This window comes from Benincasa hispida, chromosome 12 (genome assembly GCF_009727055.1).
Source record: "Benincasa hispida cultivar B227 chromosome 12, ASM972705v1, whole genome shotgun sequence".
Taxonomy (NCBI): domain Eukaryota; kingdom Viridiplantae; phylum Streptophyta; class Magnoliopsida; order Cucurbitales; family Cucurbitaceae; genus Benincasa; species Benincasa hispida.
Window position 1 is genome coordinate 62,315,006 of NC_052360.1, and position 18,372 is coordinate 62,333,377.

General features: G+C 33.4%; 3 protein-coding genes across 5 annotated transcripts; all 3 read left to right on the forward strand.

Annotated features, from left to right (window-relative positions):
• The first annotated feature begins 2,077 nt into the window (after positions 1–2,077).
• Positions 2,078–6,387, forward strand: LOC120092547 (30S ribosomal protein S1, chloroplastic-like). The gene is made up of 8 exons (XM_039050665.1): positions 2,078–2,505; positions 3,577–3,849; positions 4,141–4,221; positions 4,416–4,694; positions 4,780–4,890; positions 5,200–5,286; positions 5,370–5,489; positions 6,174–6,387. The coding sequence occupies exons 1-7, from the start codon at positions 2,173–2,175 to the stop codon at positions 5,376–5,378; spliced, it is 1,173 nt and encodes a 390-aa protein (XP_038906593.1). The 5' UTR covers positions 2,078–2,172; the 3' UTR covers positions 5,379–5,489; positions 6,174–6,387.
• Positions 6,388–10,721: 4,334 nt separating this feature from the next.
• Positions 10,722–12,841, forward strand: LOC120092772 (galactinol synthase 2-like). The gene is made up of 4 exons (XM_039050969.1): positions 10,722–11,158; positions 11,291–11,614; positions 12,117–12,251; positions 12,351–12,841. Exons 1-4 carry the CDS (start codon positions 10,844–10,846, stop codon positions 12,570–12,572), a joined length of 996 nt encoding a protein of 331 aa, XP_038906897.1. The 5' UTR covers positions 10,722–10,843; the 3' UTR covers positions 12,573–12,841.
• Positions 12,842–13,736: 895 nt separating this feature from the next.
• Positions 13,737–17,538, forward strand: LOC120092774 (craniofacial development protein 1). Of its 3 annotated transcripts, XM_039050972.1 has the most exons (6): positions 13,746–14,018; positions 14,828–15,053; positions 15,133–15,213; positions 15,335–15,459; positions 15,558–15,734; positions 16,952–17,538. In XM_039050972.1, exons 3-6 carry the CDS (start codon positions 15,147–15,149, stop codon positions 17,315–17,317), a joined length of 735 nt encoding a protein of 244 aa, XP_038906900.1. In that variant the 5' UTR covers positions 13,746–14,018; positions 14,828–15,053; positions 15,133–15,146; the 3' UTR covers positions 17,318–17,538. The 3 variants fall into 3 exon arrangements, with proteins under 3 accessions (XP_038906898.1, XP_038906899.1, XP_038906900.1); XM_039050970.1 differs by lacking the exon at positions 14,828–15,053 and having other exon boundaries at positions 13,737–14,018; XM_039050971.1 differs by lacking the exon at positions 14,828–15,053 and having other exon boundaries at positions 13,745–14,018; positions 15,106–15,213.
• Positions 17,539–18,372: the final 834 nt, after the last annotated feature.

Sequence of the window (18,372 nt, forward strand, 5' to 3'; positions counted from 1 at the left end):
TCAGAGTTTGTGGTTCGACCACTCGCCAACGGATCATCACCAGTCGCATCTCCACCCACCCGTTCTTGACCCTCATCCTTAATTAGACCATGGACCACATTCTGGTGAAGGAGAGGGAGGTTCTACATACCCCTCGACAGTCGGAAGGTCCAAGGTACACTTCAAGTAGGCCTGCTTCTCATCGTTCATAACAAGATCATTTATACGGGCCTGGATGTAAACAAAAAGAATGAAAATTAGATCCCTAAACCCTAAAAGATGATATAAAATGTAGGGAAGAACGAACTACCACTTAAGACCCAAAAAATTGTGTTTGAATCACCCTAGATCTAGGTAAGTATGTGTAACTCCATTGCATAATGCGCGGTATTGCATCAATGAAAACCCTACTCATAACCTGCCCGCTGAGTGAAGAAACTATCTCATACACTTAAACCTACCAATTTAAAAAATAAACAAGAAACCGTCAGTGCATGATAGAGTCAAAGTACTAACAATAATATGATAAAACAGTTTAATGAACCTGAAAAGTGAATGAAAATCCATACAAGTTTTATGACTCAGATGACTTACTATTCACAGGCTTCTTCTTGTAGAACGACACTTTCCCATTTAGTTCACCCTTTAAGCTACTCAATGTTTTAACAAAAATCATGTTCTCCTAGTTGTAGCTACACAAATCCTCCAAGTCATCTATGAGTCCCAACGTGGTCCAGTCCATGCGATGCCTCTTTTTCCTTCCCATAATCGTTAATGAAATAGAATGTGACCATCTTCACCGCATCCTTATCATTCTAAAACTTAAGGTCCAGAAAACATTTGTCTAACTCAGTCTCATTCATGTTAGACCTATTGTCCAAATATAAATGCCTAAGCCTAAGAGTTTTATTCTTGTTTAAACTCAACTACTCGTCTGGGCCTATACCTCAATCCTGTCAATATATCATACTCGTCATGGCCAAAAGAGACTTTCTTCTCCAGTAATTTAAAGCGAATAACGGCTTCTATGCCTTCTCTACCTCCCTCAAAAGAATATAATGGTATAGAGGCCCATTAAAAACTAACTTAACGTCCAAAAAATGACTAGAAACATTTTGCCTAAATATGTATAACTGCCTAGGTGTTACTTTTTTCTTAATATTAAAAACAATTTTCGCTAAATGAGAACAAGTCAAATTTTTCAGAAAATAATTACAAGTGCGGATTTTAGTTACCAATGCCATCTACCAAACAGACCACAGAACAGAAGCAATTACAAAAAACAACAACAAAATAGAAGCATTTCTATGGACACTGCCTTAAATCTCGGGGGAATACTCAGGGTAAACTCGACTAAGATCGTGCCTTATTCATGAAGAACTCAGGACATTTACACCAGTGTGCCACGAGATTAGGGCTTTTGTTGCTTTCTATATAAAATCTCCCAGCATTCTCGGGCCACATATATCTTGAGATTTTATACAAGATGCAACTAAAAACTCAACAATCAGCCAAATCCCGAGATACATTCAATAAATCTCGGTGCAACTTCATCCAATCTCGTTCGAGATTCAACTACGTTCAAGCGTGATAGAATGACGTCTCTAGAAAATCATCGAATTAAGTCAAGATACATAAAAAGAAAATAAGATATGAAAAAAATGCAACTATATAATCCAGAATTCTTAGATATCTCATACAACTTCTAAAAACCCTAACAAACGGTAAATTAAAACTAAAGTATCTAACTAATTGAAAGAAATAGTGGAATACCTCTATAAAACGAGGTTTAAGGATGCAAATAACCGTTTTAAGGATGTGAATAAAAGTGGAAGTGAGCTAAACTGGAAAGCAAGTTGAGTGAGAACTTAGACGAAGTGAGGACCTATAATGGTTTCTGTGAAGATGAAGGGTTATTTCAATCAGGGATATTTTTGTTATTTCACAAGATTGCATAATTTGAATTCCTAATGTTTCAAATTAAATCTCTATAATGACCTCGACTAAAAAGGTCCGAGAAAAACCATTCACACGAGTTTTTAAAAAAGATGCTACTTTTATAATGTGAAAATTTAATGGGTTATTTTGCATCATAGGAGCCATCCATAAAAATTTCCCTTTGACAATTCTCCAATAACCTATTAAATAGCCGGAATACAAAGTTGCCGGAGCAGAGGGTGGAGAGAGGCGGAGATGAGCTCATCGGCGCATCAACCTTGTTGTGGGTTGAAGTCGAGGTATTCCTATTCCCCTCTTTCTTCATGGCGACTTTCAGCTTCCAGTTGGAACTGGAACCGATTTCCTCCAAAGGAATGGCGTAAACTGCTTCCATTAGTTTCAGCTGCAGCTTCTTCCCCTTCTCCCATTTCCAATGCACAGACCAAAGAGCGCCTTAAACTCAAGCAACTCTTCAAGGAAGCTTATGAACGCTGCTGTACATCCCCCATGGATGGCGTCTCCTTCACTCTTGAAGACTTCCATGCCGCTCTTGCAGATTACGACTTTGTTTCTGAACTCGGAACCAAGGTTAGTCTCCCATTATTCCACTTTCTTTCTTCTTGGCTTAGGTGTTTGTTGTTTTCAGTTGTAGATAGATTTCCAGAACAATTCTCATTCATTATAATCTGAACACCTTCATAGCTTTGCAAACTCACTTGATCTTTATTTATGTAAAGGCGACTAGGTAATAATGGAATTGCCTGTTTTCTTTGTTCGTTTTGAAGGTTACTGCTTGCCAATGTAGGAGGTTATTATTATTAAGCACATTCCTTCTTTGAATTTTGAGCATAGAACGAAAAAAGTATCCCTATGTGAGTGGATTTGCGAAGAATTTTATTTCTGTAGCATTTTCACGAACACATCAGAGCCTTCCATAATGATTTGATCAAGACTGTAATTACAGAAAAGATCCTTGTTCGAAAGAGTCTATAAAGAAGAACTAATTTGTACAATATTGGAAAAAAAATCAACAAAAGGTCAAGACTTATCTTCAAAGTTTTAGAGGGGATGTTTGATCATGTTATTCAAATTTGATTTAGTTTCAATTTGCAATTTGATTTAGGTTTGTTTTATTTCGTTTATTTGTTTTGCATTTGAATTGTGTTATTAGATTTAATTTTGAGTACTATAAATAGGTTTTTAGCGTTGTATTTCATAATGCACTCTTTATTCGATGGAACTCTAGCTGTCTTTTGTATTCTCTCCCTGTTTTCCTTTCCCTAAATTTAACCGTAATATATCGATACATCAAATGTCATCAATGATTCCCAGTCTCAAGCAACATTGGGCCTTATGCATATGAATTTTGAAAGTTTTCAATTGTTCCACTGAACACAAGTTGATTATAGAAAGAATTGAGCTAGACGTTCCTGAAAATTTGTGATCTGCTGTTGAAACTATTTAACTACCCATCAGTCTATAACCACCACAAAAAAACCAGCTTAATTAGGTAAATGTTAGCTGACTGACATTTTGGCTCCAACATCAGATAGCTAACAGAAATGTGTGTCATTACTTTCCTTAATATTTGCACATGCATCTTATGGACTAATGGATAACGGTTAACTTCTCAATAAGTTCAAATCATTGTCTTCTCAGGTTAAAGGTACTGTATTCTGTACCAATGCTAATGGGGCACTGGTTGATACTGTAAAGGGAACTGCATACTTGCCCACCCAAGAGGCATGCATTCTTAAAATAAAACATGTAGAAGAAGCAGGTATATATCCTGGTTTAGAAGAGGAGTTCATAATTATTGCTGAACAGGAAGATGGTGATGGCTTAATTCTGAGCTTGAGAAGTGTCCAGTATGGCCTTGCATGGGAGCGATGCAGACAACTCCAAGCTGAGGATATTGTTATCAAGGGTAAGGTGGGTTCTGCAAAATATATCATGCTTTTATAATTATGTTTCTTCCTTTTAGTATTCATGTGACCATTGCCTTTCATCTGTTTAATTCCTTCTTAGCTTCATAACCTAGTTGCAGGGCAGAGGCACTCCCACACTATTTTTCTTTTTTATCATTCTTCTCACTCATTACAAATGTGAATTTTAAATGTCTTTGTCATTCGTTGACTAATTTAAGATTTCACACTTGTTTTCACCGTTTACTACTTTTACCATCTCATTTTTTTTTCCTAAGAAAAGGATCTTGAAATGCAGGTTGTTGGTGCAACCAAAGGGGGAGTAGTAGTTCTTGTGGAAGGCCTTAGAGGCTTTGTTCCTTTCTCTCAGATATCAGCAGTTAGTTCACTTAACTGACATTCTTTTTGCTGACTTCTTATGCTTTAACTGACTGAATTTTTAAAACTTCTATTATTATTTCTGTGATAATATGATTAACTTGACCATTACAGACCACTACTTTTGCTTGTATTCTTCATCAGTTTTAAGCTCAATACTGTGCCGTGCATCTCTTTTTCGTGTCAACTTATCAGAAATCAACTGCAGAGGAGCTGCTTAATAAAGAGCTACGTCTGAAATTTGTTGAGGTCGATGAAGAACTATCTCGGCTAATCCTAAGTAACTCCAAGGCCATTGTTAGCCAAGCAGAGCTAAGAATTGGTTCAGTAGTTACTGGGACCGTGCAGATTCTGAAACCATATGGAGCCTTTATTGACATCGGTGGAATTAATGGGCTTCTTCATGTTAGTCAAATCAGTCAAAATCACATATTAGATATTGCAACTGTTCTTCAACCAGGAGATGTGCTTAAGGTATTTCATTGTCGATAAGAGCTTGATGGAGGTCATCATCATTGTACGGCCCTGTACATATTGAAATTAATTTTTGTGGTTGTAGGTCATGATTTTGAGCTATGACCAGAACAAAGGCCGTGTTAGTCTTTCTACCAAGAAATTGGAACCTACTCCTGGAGACATGATTCACAATCCAAAGCTTGTTTTTGAGAAGGTATGTCTTTCGCACTTTACTCCTGGAGACATGATTCACAATCCAATAAATTTTGTGACGTGCATTGCTTGTATTTTCAGAAGGTATTCCTTTTGCACTTTTCAATTCTTATTGCTATTTGTGTATATTTGGTTGCCGAGTCTCTTTTTTCCCCTTATATTTAACTGCTAGCGTGATTTCAACCTTTATGTGATCTTATGTAGGGGAAGCTCCAAAATTTATGGTTTTTCCACCCGTTCAATTTCACCTCGTATAATCAACTGAACTAAAATAGATTTTTTTAATTTTTATTTCTTGTATCTTTTCCAGGCTGACGAGATGGCTCAGACATTCAGGCAAAGAATAGCTCAAGCAGAAGCAATGGCTCGTGCTGGCCTTCTCGGATGTCAACCCGAGGTACTTATCTATTTATCCTGGATTTTTCAACTAAATTCAAGTAATGGAATTGAAAATGTTGATTAACTCCATCTCGATGTCAGAGTGGATAATGTGGGATTGACTCAGCTTTGATGGGGTATCGAGTGGGCTTACACTTGAGTTACCTGCAGAGGTTGTAGATCTCACATTGATAGTTTCCTCCACAGAATAATAACGGAGAGGTATTATAACTTGCTTCTCTCAAATTAAAATGCGCTGTCCTTCCATAGTTATAGACTATATAGGTCGACACTTGCTGGGTTTTTGCGTTGCTTGATTCACTACTATATATTTCTAATGGCCTAATACTGTGAAGAAAATCCACAATAAGTAACAAAGTTCGGATGGTCATTGTTAATTTATCATCATCAAGTATCATTTTCCTGATTCACAATTCAATTCAATTCTTCAGTGCTTGCCATCTGGTGCTAGAAGTTATTTTACAAATGGGCGTTGAGACTAGCAGATAAATGAAAAATCAGTAGGGGATGATTGAGAGTGATTTTAGATACAACGATTTCAATGAAAATTGTTTGTTTACAAGTGATTTGGATTTTCATATAATCATTTTAATGTTTGGTTTTACACTTCTAAATGTAATTTTCTTACCATTAAAATTAATTTTGAATGATTAAAGACATGTTCGAGAGTGATTTTAGTCCTTTCAAAATTACTTCCAAACATTCCCTTAGTTCAACTGCCGAGATCTGTTGTAGCTACATCGTTAATTTGATTGGTTATATTATTTCATAGGTCCATGTTGTTTTGTAGATCTGTGAAACATGGTTATATACATTCTATGCTTTTGATCTTGAATTAGTAATTTCATTCACTTGTTAAGTTTTGTTTGCAACTTTTGTTGGCAGTATGATATGAGTGATTCTACGAACAAATGATAGCCACCCTTCACCATTACATCCAATTCCTTGGTATTGGCTCTTAGCCTGGAATAATTGTTTGTATTTATTTTCTAACATAGAATTTGTAGTTGCTTGTATATTGCGAGAAAGTAATCATGTAGCTGACTTTTTAGAATTTTAAGAGGCCCAATACGCATTGCTACTTCGTTTTATGTTTGTTGATTTGTTTTGTACTTATTTGTGTTTTTCTTCTAAATTAGGGGCGGAGGTGCTTGAGATCATGTCAACTCAACTCAATTGAGATATTGATTCATAACCAATTTTAAGAAAGTATTTTTTTCTTTTTTTTTCATATTATCTACTTTTGCAAATATTTTCGAAATTCAAATCAAGTTTGAAAATAAAGCATAGTTTCTAAAATCTTGTTTATGTTTTTGAAATTTGAATAAAACCTCAAATATCTTTTCTTAGAAAATATGAACATTATTGTATAGAAGTTGTAAGAAAATAGGGGTAGTCGCAAATATAGAAATAAAGCCTAAAGAATTAGTAGATATAAAATAATCCAAAAAAAAATTGTTGATATAGTAAAGTTTAGATCTAGCTCTTAGAGTCTATCGTTGATAGGAGTATTTCTATGATAGAGTGATAAATTTGGTTATATTTACAGTTCTTTAAAAATATTATATACTTGATTATTAGATCTAAAAGTGCTATCCAATGTAATTACTCAAGAAAATACGTGTGATTTAGGAAAACTATAACCAAATGATTATTAAAACCTCATTTGGTTTTTTGTTTTTTTGTTTTTTATTTTAAAAAATTAAGTCTATTTCATTCACATTTCTTACAATGATTTGCATCATTCTTGAATACAATAATTGAATTCTTAACCAAATTTCAAAAACAAAAACAACTTTTTGAAAGGTTTTTTTAGTTCTAAAAAATTGACTTGGGTTTTTAAATAATGAGTGAAAAGTAGATAATAAAGAAAGAAATTTAGAGGTAGAAACATTGTCTATAAACTTAAATTTCAAAAAAAAAAAAAATGGTTACTAAACAAGTAGACTCGAAACTTACTTAGTATTGATTCCATTGCCATTTGTAACAATGTTTTTCAATAAATTCTTATTAAAACGGTTACTTTAACGTCTTTGCTTGAAAGTAATAAACAAAAGGTTGGATAACAAAAAAGTTCAAACCACACAACAAAATGAAGATTTAAAGTAAATCACATTAATGGAAAGAATAATTCAACACTTGATTCATTTGTATTAAAAAATAAAGGTTGGAGTAACACTATTAAGAGTTCTATGAAGGGTTGGATTAATTCTCTACCGCTGTGAATTGATTCAGTGGTTAGTAGATATCAATGTAAATAAAGAAGAGTATACATGAGAGGAGCTTTGACTACCCCTATCTCTCCGTGCATTTTCATCTTCGAAGAGAGAAATAATATATTTTTAATAGAAAATTTTATTACGTAGTAACTTGTGATTGAGTGCTTATGTGGGTGGCATGCAAAGATATATACAGTTCGAGATGCACCTAAGTGTTTTTCAATAATTAGGAGTTCATAGAAATGTCACCTATTACAAAGACGTAAGCTTGGAGACTTTTATACGCTTTACAAATTTGTCTGTCCAATCCCATATACATCCTAATTCCCAGTTGTTATAGTGAAGAATAATCTGAAAATGATATCAACATTTTTGCTCTTACCATTCAACTACGTTAGGATTATTGAAAGCTGCCATTATTGTGTAATCATGTTTGTTTTGAAATTGTTTTAACAAATTTTACTCGTATTTGATGTTGTTTAATTACTTTAGATGGTATAATAATTTAAGTTGAAAAACAACAAGTTTCAAAGAATGGAATACTTAGGTGTAGAAGAAGACAATGTATTTATACATCTATTCTGCCAAAAAAAAAAAAAAAAAGAAAACAAACAAAAAAAACACAAAACAAATTTGGATGCCCTTATGCCTAAGAGGTAGACTTTTCCACAAAGCTAAGGTGATTCAACCGTGTGGGACATCTTGTTTTCATTAAGGTTAAATTACCACCCCCCCCCCCCCCCCCCCCCCCCCACACACACACACACACACAAAGGGGAAAAAAAAAAAGGAAGGAAAAAAAACCCCTCCATTGAATTTTCTTTTTATTTTAACAACTACTCTATTCATTTTTAGAGTTAGAATATTACCGTTGATCTCTCATAAACGTTTTAAAAGAAAAACAATTTTAGACAATAGAAAACATTGTCAGAATGCTGGATGAAAATTGAGATATAAAAAGGTTGGCACTGGCCTATATTAGGAATTACAAACAACAAAGTTCCACTTTGACTAAAAAAGAGATCCACGATAATATGAGTGATGACAATTATCACAATTGGTATGAAGATTTTGTCTCTAACAAATGGTATTAGAGGCATGCTCTTGATCGGTCATGTTGGTAGAATCCTTCAATACCAAATAAATAAGTAATAAGTCTCAAAAGAAGATGTAATCATAGTGAGATATGTAGATGAGAGTTGTATCGGATTGACGGTATGTTCAATAGAGAAGAGAAGTTAGCATCAATAAGAATTACATAGATAAATGACAGTTTGAAGAGAGTTTAATTCAATATTGTTTGAGAACCTATTTTGTCCAACATCCTAACGAATTTCCTTACTCTAGAATAATTTAAAAATCTTATAAATATAAGAGTAATATTGAAACTTTGCGAAATGAAACAAATCATATATATATATATATATAAGGTTCAATATCGATGTTGACGGAAATATCGATATATTAATTTTACAATTTTTTTTATGAAAATATCAATAAAATGTCAATTTTGAAGGATATTTTTGAAATTATATAGACAAAAAAATTTAAAAAAATAGTAAAGAAACATTTTTATTATTTTTAAACTAGTTAACATGATTTATGTTAGTGACGTTTTGTTGTTTTTTTAATATTTCGTAAATTTTTCTACTATATAATAGAAATATCAATTTACCCTTTATGTAAATGTTAAATCCCATAGAAACATAGAAATGTCTAACATGTCGATGAAAATTAATATTATACGTGTATATATATACATATATAAAAGCTTTCATTATCATTGAATTAAATATTGCATATACAAGAATCGAATAATCTGGAGAAAGTAGGTTTCCTTTTTTACTTTGTGTAGCGGCTAAGTCTCTACAACATTGGCTTCGACTTTATTTGTAATTTTGGATCCGCCACAACACAATCAGACAAACTCCCATTTGATCATTACCTTTATCGAATCAAATTCTTGCCCTTCCAATGTGTCACAAATTTTTTATTTTAAAATGTTTATTACAAGAGATTTGTAAAATCAATATTAAATTACTTTAAGTAGGTTTCAATTCTGTCAATAACCCGTGAGAATTTGGAAATATTTTTAGCCAACTCGTTAAATCATAAGTTTTAACCATATTAATTGGGCCAAAATTTATTTAACAGACAAGTTATATGAGTTTTTTTTTTTTAAATATAAAAAAATGAATCAAAATATTTATAAAATATAGTAAAATTTTAGAGTTATCAATGATAAACGCTGATAGACATTAATAGACTTCTATCAGTGTCTATCAACGTCTATAATTGATAGTTTTAAAATTTTGTTATATATTGTAAATATTTTCAACAGTTTTACCATTTGAAATAATTTCTCTTTTTTTCTTAACGATAATAATGATAAAGGTCTAAATAAAATTATAATCGAAAATACTTTAAAAACATCTATTGAAATATTTTGTTTTGATCATTATGGTTGTTTTCTCACCATATTTTTCTAAGCTTGTTGTAACCCTTAAAAACACAAAACCAAGTTTTTTTAATTTTTTTTTAAAGAAATTAGTTTGGTTTTTAAAAAGGTTTCTAACGAGACGGTAATAAAACAATAAAATTATAGGAAAAAAAAAGAAAAAAAAAGTAGTTTATATAAATTTAATTTTTAAAAATAAAAAATTAAACAAAAATAGTCATCAAACATCGTCTTAAACACAATTGCAATCCATTTCTTAAGCAACTAAAGATCATTAACTTTATATATATATATATATATAATCATAACATATTTAAATAAAATGTCAAAGTCTGAGATTCTTTGATCCTCCCTAAATTATCCATTTTTGTCTTGTCTACAAACTTGCAAGAGAGAGAAGGGAAAAAAGGTTCATAGATAGGAATGACCCATAATTGAAATATTGGGAGTAGTAATAAAGCAAGAAGGATATAAGATTAGTATATCCAAGAGGGATGTGATGATCAAAGTGCACAAGAATCTTCTTATTGATAGGAGAAGAGAATACAAACTCTTACAACTTTTGATCAAATGGCCAAAATGCCCTCCATCTCAGCTTAAGGATAGGATTCCAAGTCATATTCATACCACAAATATGAATATCTAAACCAATAAGTAGCAAGTAATTACAATCACAATCATAAGTATATATAAACTTAGGGGTGCCTATAAACTAAGCAATGTTCCTCAAGGCCCTATAAATAGCTGCCTTCCCATTCCTTCACAACTCAAGCTTGAAGGACTAAAACAAGATCTTGTAAGCTTGCTCTTCTTATTAGGTCCTTCTTGCCTCCCTTTTTAAAGAAAACTTTGATTGTTTCAAAAGCGCCAAGGATAATATGTCTCCAGCAGCTGCCCCGAAAAACGCCATCGAGTCGATCGACGCCCCGAAGAGGGCGTACGTGACGTTCTTGGCTGGTAATGGTGACTATTGGAAAGGTGTAGTTGGATTGGCAAAGGGTCTCAGAAAGGCCAAAGCCGCCTACCCTCTCATTGTTGCTGTCCTTCCTGATGTTCCTGAAGACCATCGTCAAATTCTCGAGTATCAGGGTTGTATCGTCCGCGAGATCGAGCCTGTTTATCCTCCGGAAAATCAGACCCAATTTGCCATGGCATATTACGTTATCAATTACTCAAAGCTCAGGATCTGGGAGGTACTAATATTATACATATTATTCATTCATGTTTCTTGTTAAAGTATTGTAATATAGTCACTATAATTAATTTAAATTCGATTGATGATATTTGACAACTTTAACTTCAAGTAACGATTGATTTGATTGCAGTTTGTGGAGTACGAGAAGCTGATATATTTGGATGGGGACATCCAAGTGTTTGAAAACATAGACCATTTGTTTGAAATGCCAAATGGATACTTCTATGCAGTGATGGATTGCTTTTGTGAGAAGACATGGAGTAATTCTCCACAATACAAAATTGGGTATTGCCAACAATGCCCTGACAAAGTGAAATGGCCTGTGGAGGAAATGGGAAATCCACCACCACTTTACTTCAATGCTGGATTTTTTGTGTATGAACCTGATCTTTTCACTTACAAGGATCTTCTTGAGACTTGCAAGAACACTACTCCAACATTGTTTGCTGAGCAGGTAATTAATCATTCATTCAATATGGATTAATACTTAGTTGCTACTTGAGTTGTGTCGCCGTTACATTAGTTTATGAAAAAAATTGTATAAATGTTAAAATGAAATTTGTTGTGCGAGACCAAATGGTTAGATTTCTAGACTATATCAAGTATTACTCTTAAATTGTATCTACTTTTTTTATCGAGAATTTTGTGTTTGATAGATCTCTGGACTTTAAAAATATTTGATAAATTTTTTAACTTTAAAGGTTTTATTTAATACGTCTATATATTTTTTTAACTTTAAAGATTTATTTAAATTGTATATATTGATTACTTTCTATGAAGTAAATTTTATTCGTAAGAAAACAACCTTAATTTTTCAATTTTATGTCTAAGAGAATGAGTTAAGATATATAAGAAATAAAATTAAAATTAAAGTTAAAATATTTTAAAATTGCAAGACTAAATATGGACAAAGTTAACTCTTTTTTGAATTATCATATTATTTGTATCTCCTATAGGACTTCTTGAACATGTACTTCAACGACATATACAAGCCAATTCCTCCCATTTACAATCTCGTCATGGCCATGCTGTGGCGTCATCCCGAGAACATCGACGTCGACAAAGTCAAAGTTGTCCACTACTGTGCAGCGGTACGTGTTAAAACTTATTTTAGTCCTTATATTCTCAAATATTTAAATTTATAATGATGAAGTCTCTGTCATATTTATTTTAAATTAACGTATGTGTAGGGATCGAAACCGTGGAGGTACACAGGAAAAGAAGAGAATATGGACAGAGAAGACATAAAAATGTTGGTGAAGAAATGGTGGGAAGTTTACGAAGATGAATCTTTGGATTACCAAAATGTTCTCAAATCTGAAACTAAACAAGAAACTAATCTCACACCTTTGATCTCTGTGCTGTCTGAGGCTGAAGTTGTTAACCACATCACAGCTCCTTCCGCTGCTTAAATATATATGTATATATAATTATATTTATATATAAATTAATATATATAAATATATATATACACATATTATATGTATTATATGAGTGTTTATGGTGTGAGCCAAATATTAATTATGATGAGTACTAATTAAGTGGGTGCTTAATTAATTAAGCTTTTATGTATAGTAGCTTTGGTACTGGGGGCTGTGTGCAACTCCCAACCTTGTTCATGGCTACACTTTAAATTTCCAAATTTTATGAAATAAGGCTGGTTTTATCTGCCTTTCCTTTTTGCTTTATTATTTTCCTTCTTCTCTTTATAAATTACTACAAAACCAAGCTTAATTATGCTACTCTATGTTTAATTAACTTTTTCTCCTTTGATACTATTTCCTTATAATATACCTATCACATGAGAGAAGGGAAAAAAGAAAAACAAAACTATAACTAATATTCCTAACAATTATTCAAACATAATTCAATAGATAAAGAGTATCTCATTTCAAAGGTCTAAACTTAGTTTCTATTCTTCAGTTGTTGAGTTAAAAAAACGAAATATTGTATGCAAGTAAAAATATACGTTGAGAGTAATATATATCAACCAATGCGTAAATTAAACATTAATTTACTCTTCATGCTACTGGACTGTTCATGATCCTATTTGTCGAGACTTTTCATTTAGCCGTGAGCATGATGTAAGAAACTTTCTTTTTCTGTCGAAAGTTAGCATGCCTTTAATTTAGTTTATATTTTTTAGGATAAAGATAACTCTTAAAAATAGTCTTTATAGTTCTTTTTTTTAAAAAAAAAAAACGTCTCTATTAGCATTCAAACCATAAATTTTAGAAAGGAACAACTACAAATATAGCAATAGACTCAAAGTATTAGTGAGTATAGCATAATGTAAAAAAAAATTACAAAAATGACCAAATTTAGATAGTCTATCAATGATAGACCATATTACTGGTAGGAGTTTATAGTGATGGACCAAATCACTGGTGAGAATCTATCAACTATAGAAGTCTATTTCTACTAGACTGTGCTATATTTATTATTATTTTTAAAAAAAATATTGTTATATACTTAGTTATTGTCTCTATGCTATCTATTGCAATTATCCTTTTGCATCGTCGGAAAATTATTAGTATTATCTAACCAAGTTTGATAAAAAAAAATAAATTCAAAAGACTAATTTTAAAATTTATCGAATGTATGTATGTATATTAATTAAGATAGTTTTAAAATATTATTTTTAAAAAAATGAAGCTAATCAATAAAATAATATATATAAACCAAAGAAAAATGGAAGGGATGGGTTATAAATAATATTGGGCCGAGGCGGAACCGGGAAAACAAGTCCAGGTGATTCCACGGCTAAGTACACAAAATTTCCATTGAAAGCCCTAAACCTCGCGAGAGAGAAACCTTCCGAGTTCCGATGGCTACCACCAACGACCTCCATGGCTCTGGTACTCCTCTTTCTTCTATGCTTCCTTCTTGTTGTTTCATGAAATTGCTTTCTGCTTTAAATTTTTCAGAATCAACCAATCCTGTGCGAACGAGGAGGAACGTTCATTGTTCTTCCCTTTCTTACTTTTCCTTTTTCTGTTTCCTCTCATATATCCAGATATGTATGATTCTGAACTGAATTCAAATCCAGCAAGTTTTTTAGAATATATGCGTTTTCTTACTCTTCGTGGCGCTGTAATTGTCTTTCTGAGTTGAACCTTCAATTGAGGACTTCTAGTATTAAGATAAAGATATGAATTCTTGAGGGCTCATAAAGGAGGGGTGAAAAATATTTTAATTCAGTATATTCGTCCTGCGGTATTTGTAAAATTTTTTTCGGAATTTTATTGAGGGGTTAAGTTTTCATACGGTGTAGCCATCAGAGATTTGCGATACTTGAAGCTGGGTACTGAAAATAACCTTCCGTATGCCCCATTTATGAAAAATATATTTTTTGCTATCGAAATTCTAACCGGATGATTTTTATGTATTTTCGAATATAATTGTAATCAGGCCTTCAGGATCTTGTAAACTATAAACTATCGTGTATAATTTTTTTTTCCCCTTTTCAAAACTAGCTGCCTAAATTTTGTAATTACATCTTGTTAACTGTTTTCATTTTACAATACCTTCTTATATAGAGTTCCTTCAATTTTCAATGTTACAACAGTTGATTTCCAAACCTCGAGGAATTTTTTGTTGTTTCATGTTCTGACCTTTGGAATTCTGTTTTTGATCTGTACTGAGGTATGCCATTTATATTTTGAAGATAATTCCTCTATGGGTAAAGATTATTTGAGTGAACAGAAGACATTTGCTCCTTGAAATAATGGAAAGGACAGTCTTGCTGCTGATTGGCGTTTTATCATCTTTTGTTGTCTTCTGGTTATCTTTATTTGTCGGGACCGTGCTAAGTGTTTAATCTCCATTAGTACTCTTACCTCAATTCATTATCAAGGCATTAGTTGATCCTCCTTCCACAAGTATTGAGTCATGTATGGTAACATCTCATACAAGATTTCAGCTTTTCCTATTTTTCCTTGGAAGGTTGAGTTTTTCCACATAATATGTCAGATACTGTGAATGAAATGCTTATGGAGTCAACTAAGGAAGGATCTGCTCATATGGGTTCAGAGGGAAAGACTAATGACACAGGTGAGAATAGGTAGCCGACTAGATGTCCTTCATTGTTTCTTGCTTTAATTCTTTTCTTTACCATACATTTTGTGCTGCTCATGTTAAATTGTTGATCAAGTGGTCTTCTTTATCATGGTAGAAATAAAAGCACGTGTTGATTCCATGTGGGAGCAAATGAATAAAGGGGTGTCTAGAAAAACACTAAAAGGTTTGTCAACCAAACGATCTCCAGCTGTGAATAAAAACTCAAAGAAGCCATCCAATGTAAAAATTCACATTCTGCTCTTTTGCATAATGAGGCGGCTCAAAATATAGTGAAAATATCTCTTACTTTTTTCTCTCTCCATCTCCCCTGTGTCTAGAATTGGATTGCATATCTTGGTATGACGTCAAAGAAGCCTCAAGAAAAAGATATATTATCAGAAGGATCCGAGGTTCTGCAGAACAGTTCTACTGATGATGCTAGGATGCTTGCTGCTACTGCTCTCTCAGCTGTTAGGGATGCTGCAGCTACCATTTCTTGCAGGGGGAAAGTTGAGGTGCCAATACTTTCCTCACAATTTTTCATTTGTTTTTCTACCCTTTTAGGTTTGATTATCTAGGCATTTGGTTTTCTATTGTTATGAGACGTATAGAGCGGAAGATGGATTATCTTAGTTTGTCTGGTTAGTTTGGATGATTGTTTAGAGAATTTCTCTGTTGTTGGGTGGAAGGAGAACATCCTTCTGTAATGATGCATGGGTAGGTATGAAATACCCTTCTTCTTCCATCTCTCTCTGTCCTTTTTTTTTTTTTTTGGTGATTTCTCGGGAAAAAATGTTCTGTTCTTTGTTCCTTGGGAAGAAGAAACTCATTCTTGGGGAATGGGTGTGAGGAGAAACTTACAGGAGGGAAGTAGATAGCAACTGTGCTTGACTTGTTGATGAGATGAATGAAGGAAAGATAAAAGAGTTTGGAGGGTGGATCCATCTAGAACATTCTTGGTGAAATGCTCTGTGAAGCTGCTCTGCTGAAGTGCATGATTGTCGGAAACTGAAAATTTTGGATACTACAATTTGATGGCATTAACAACAAGTAAGTCGTAGAAAAGGTGTCCTCTTTGCTTTTAGAAAAAGAAGAAGAAAAAGGGCCATCTGTTGCTTTAAGCTTCATACTGCCTTCTTTGCATGAAGGCAGGGGAGGATCAAGTGCATTTGTCTTTTTGATGTTCATATGGAAAAAGCTGTTGGGATAATCCTCTAATATATTTTGGCTTTTCATAGCCTCATAGCTGTTGGAAAAATGCCCTATGGGGGGTAACGTATAACCTTTTCTTCGGAGTGTAAAGCTCGAAACCAAAGCTAATTTTTTATGGATTAATGCCATTAGAGCAATCATTGGGAGGATTTGATTTGAAAGGAATCAAATTAGAGAGATCTTGAGGAGAGAATGAGTATTACAAAATATCAAGCCTCTTCTTAGTGTGGCTTGTCTACCATATTTTGTTACTATACCTCCAATGTAATTTAATTTTAGTTTGGGGGGCATTGTGTGAGATGTATAGGAGAGTCCTCCAAGAGGTTGGCAGTCCTGATATTTCAGAACTGTACTTGATTTGTGCAAACTTGCCCCCAATCAGCTTGTGTGGTTTCTAGCCTCGTTTATTTCATTTTGCAATACCATTTCTTGTAAAACAGTGAAACATCAAGTTTTGGCATTTTATTATATTGATCTGTTAGTTGATGAACTCAAACCATTGTTCTTTTACTTTCAACAGATCACAGAGATTAGGGACTTTGCAGGCCAAAATGTTGAAATTAAAAAGTTTGTAGATGCTGATTCAAAAGAAGCATATGAGAAAATGAAGGCACCTCCTACTTCAGCTGTTGATGTAGTCTTGGAACAAATCAAGAAGAAACAAAAGCTTAGTGTACTTGACAAGACGAAAAAAGACTGGGGGGAGTTCAAGGAAGAGAACAAGGGTCTGGAAGAGGACTTGGATGCTTACAAAAAGAGCTCAAACCAATATCTTGATAAAGTTTCCTTTTTGCAGCGAACTGATTACAGGGAGTTCGAACGAGAGCGGGATGCACGGTTGGCTTTGCAGGCCAGGAGGAGGCCTGATATGCGAGAGGACCCATAATTTAAGCCATTGTCCGAAGCTCTGTGAAGAATGTGCCCTAATTTTTTAGGTTCTGAGAATTTCTTGTGCGGATCATTTTCCTATAAATCGATAAGAAAGAATTCCTGTAGCGCAGTTGTTTTTCATTCTGTTGTGTATAGATAAATCTTCGAGCTTCGGTTATTAAATATTATTCATTTGGTGGGAAGTGTACAATCTTCTTAACCATACTGTTGTCCAAATTTTAGATTGTATTTGCATTGCTTTCTTGCCATTTTTTAAGGCAGCGGTATATTAAAAACAGAAGAATCAAAACAATGAATGAGGGAACAGCTTTTTCAAGATCGAGATGAACCTGAAGAAGGTGCAAAGTTCTCTTGAATTTTACAAAAAGAAGAGATATTAACATACTAGGACTGACAAATCAGTATCCATACGGTTCAAAAGTTCGACGACCTCTAGTGAATTCAACTCAACCACTATTAGGAGATTTTGGGTTCATTTAGAGTGATTTAAGAAAAAAATGTTTTTTAAAAAACTCATTTTTATTTAAATACTTTGGATAAAAATTGATTAAAATACACTTAAAAGACTATTTTGAGTGACTACCAAATATTCCGTTTTCTTTTAAAATGACTTATTTAAAATGTATTCCTGTCGAAAATGTCTGTTAATCTAGGGGCGTTCTTGTAATTTCTTATGCACCTAGGGCTTCCCATTGTCTATTTATTTGGTGTATTTTGTGTATCTGAACAATAATAAAAAACCTCGTTTTTCGTCTCTCTTTTCATCATGGTATCAGAGCAAGGGGACGAAATCTTAGCTGTCATCAACGAGAATCAACCATAGTCTTCTTCAGCAGCCTCCATGGGAATCGCTGGAGTCGCAAACGTCGATATCACAGCAACCATTTAGGAAATTGTAGAGTGTTACTCCAAGCCGCGCTGTCTCAACTGGTTCCAGCTGCCATTCAGATTTAGTAGCCGTTCGACACCAGCCAGCTCGTCCATCCTAGATCGAGGCTTTGATTATTGGTCAGAGTCGTTCGACGTTTGAAGCCCAGCCGATCGGAGCCG

What these genes read in the sequence shown, in the direction of transcription:
- LOC120092547 (XM_039050665.1), top strand. Translation starts at nt 2,173, where the DNA reads ATGAGCTCATCGGCGCATCAACCTTGTTGTGGGTTGAAGTCGAGGTAT. An exon ending in TTTCTGAACTCGGAACCAAG is followed by an intron (nt 2,506 to 3,576) that starts GTTAGTCTCCCA and finishes TTGTCTTCTCAG; the next exon opens with GTTAAAGGTACTGTATTCTG. An exon ending in CTTTCTCTCAGATATCAGCA is followed by an intron (nt 4,222 to 4,415) that starts GTTAGTTCACTT and finishes TCAACTTATCAG; the next exon opens with AAATCAACTGCAGAGGAGCT.
- LOC120092772 (XM_039050969.1), top strand. Translation starts at nt 10,844, where the DNA reads ATGTCTCCAGCAGCTGCCCCGAAAAACGCCATCGAGTCGATCGACGCC. An exon ending in CAACATTGTTTGCTGAGCAG is followed by an intron (nt 11,615 to 12,116) that starts GTAATTAATCAT and finishes TATCTCCTATAG; the next exon opens with GACTTCTTGAACATGTACTT. An exon ending in TTGTCCACTACTGTGCAGCG is followed by an intron (nt 12,252 to 12,350) that starts GTACGTGTTAAA and finishes ACGTATGTGTAG; the next exon opens with GGATCGAAACCGTGGAGGTA.
- LOC120092774 (XM_039050970.1), top strand. Translation starts at nt 13,988, where the DNA reads ATGGCTACCACCAACGACCTCCATGGCTCTG. An exon ending in GGGAAAGACTAATGACACAG is followed by an intron (nt 15,214 to 15,334) that starts GTGAGAATAGGT and finishes TTATCATGGTAG; the next exon opens with AAATAAAAGCACGTGTTGAT. An exon ending in ACTCAAAGAAGCCATCCAAT is followed by an intron (nt 15,460 to 15,557) that starts GTAAAAATTCAC and finishes CCCTGTGTCTAG; the next exon opens with AATTGGATTGCATATCTTGG.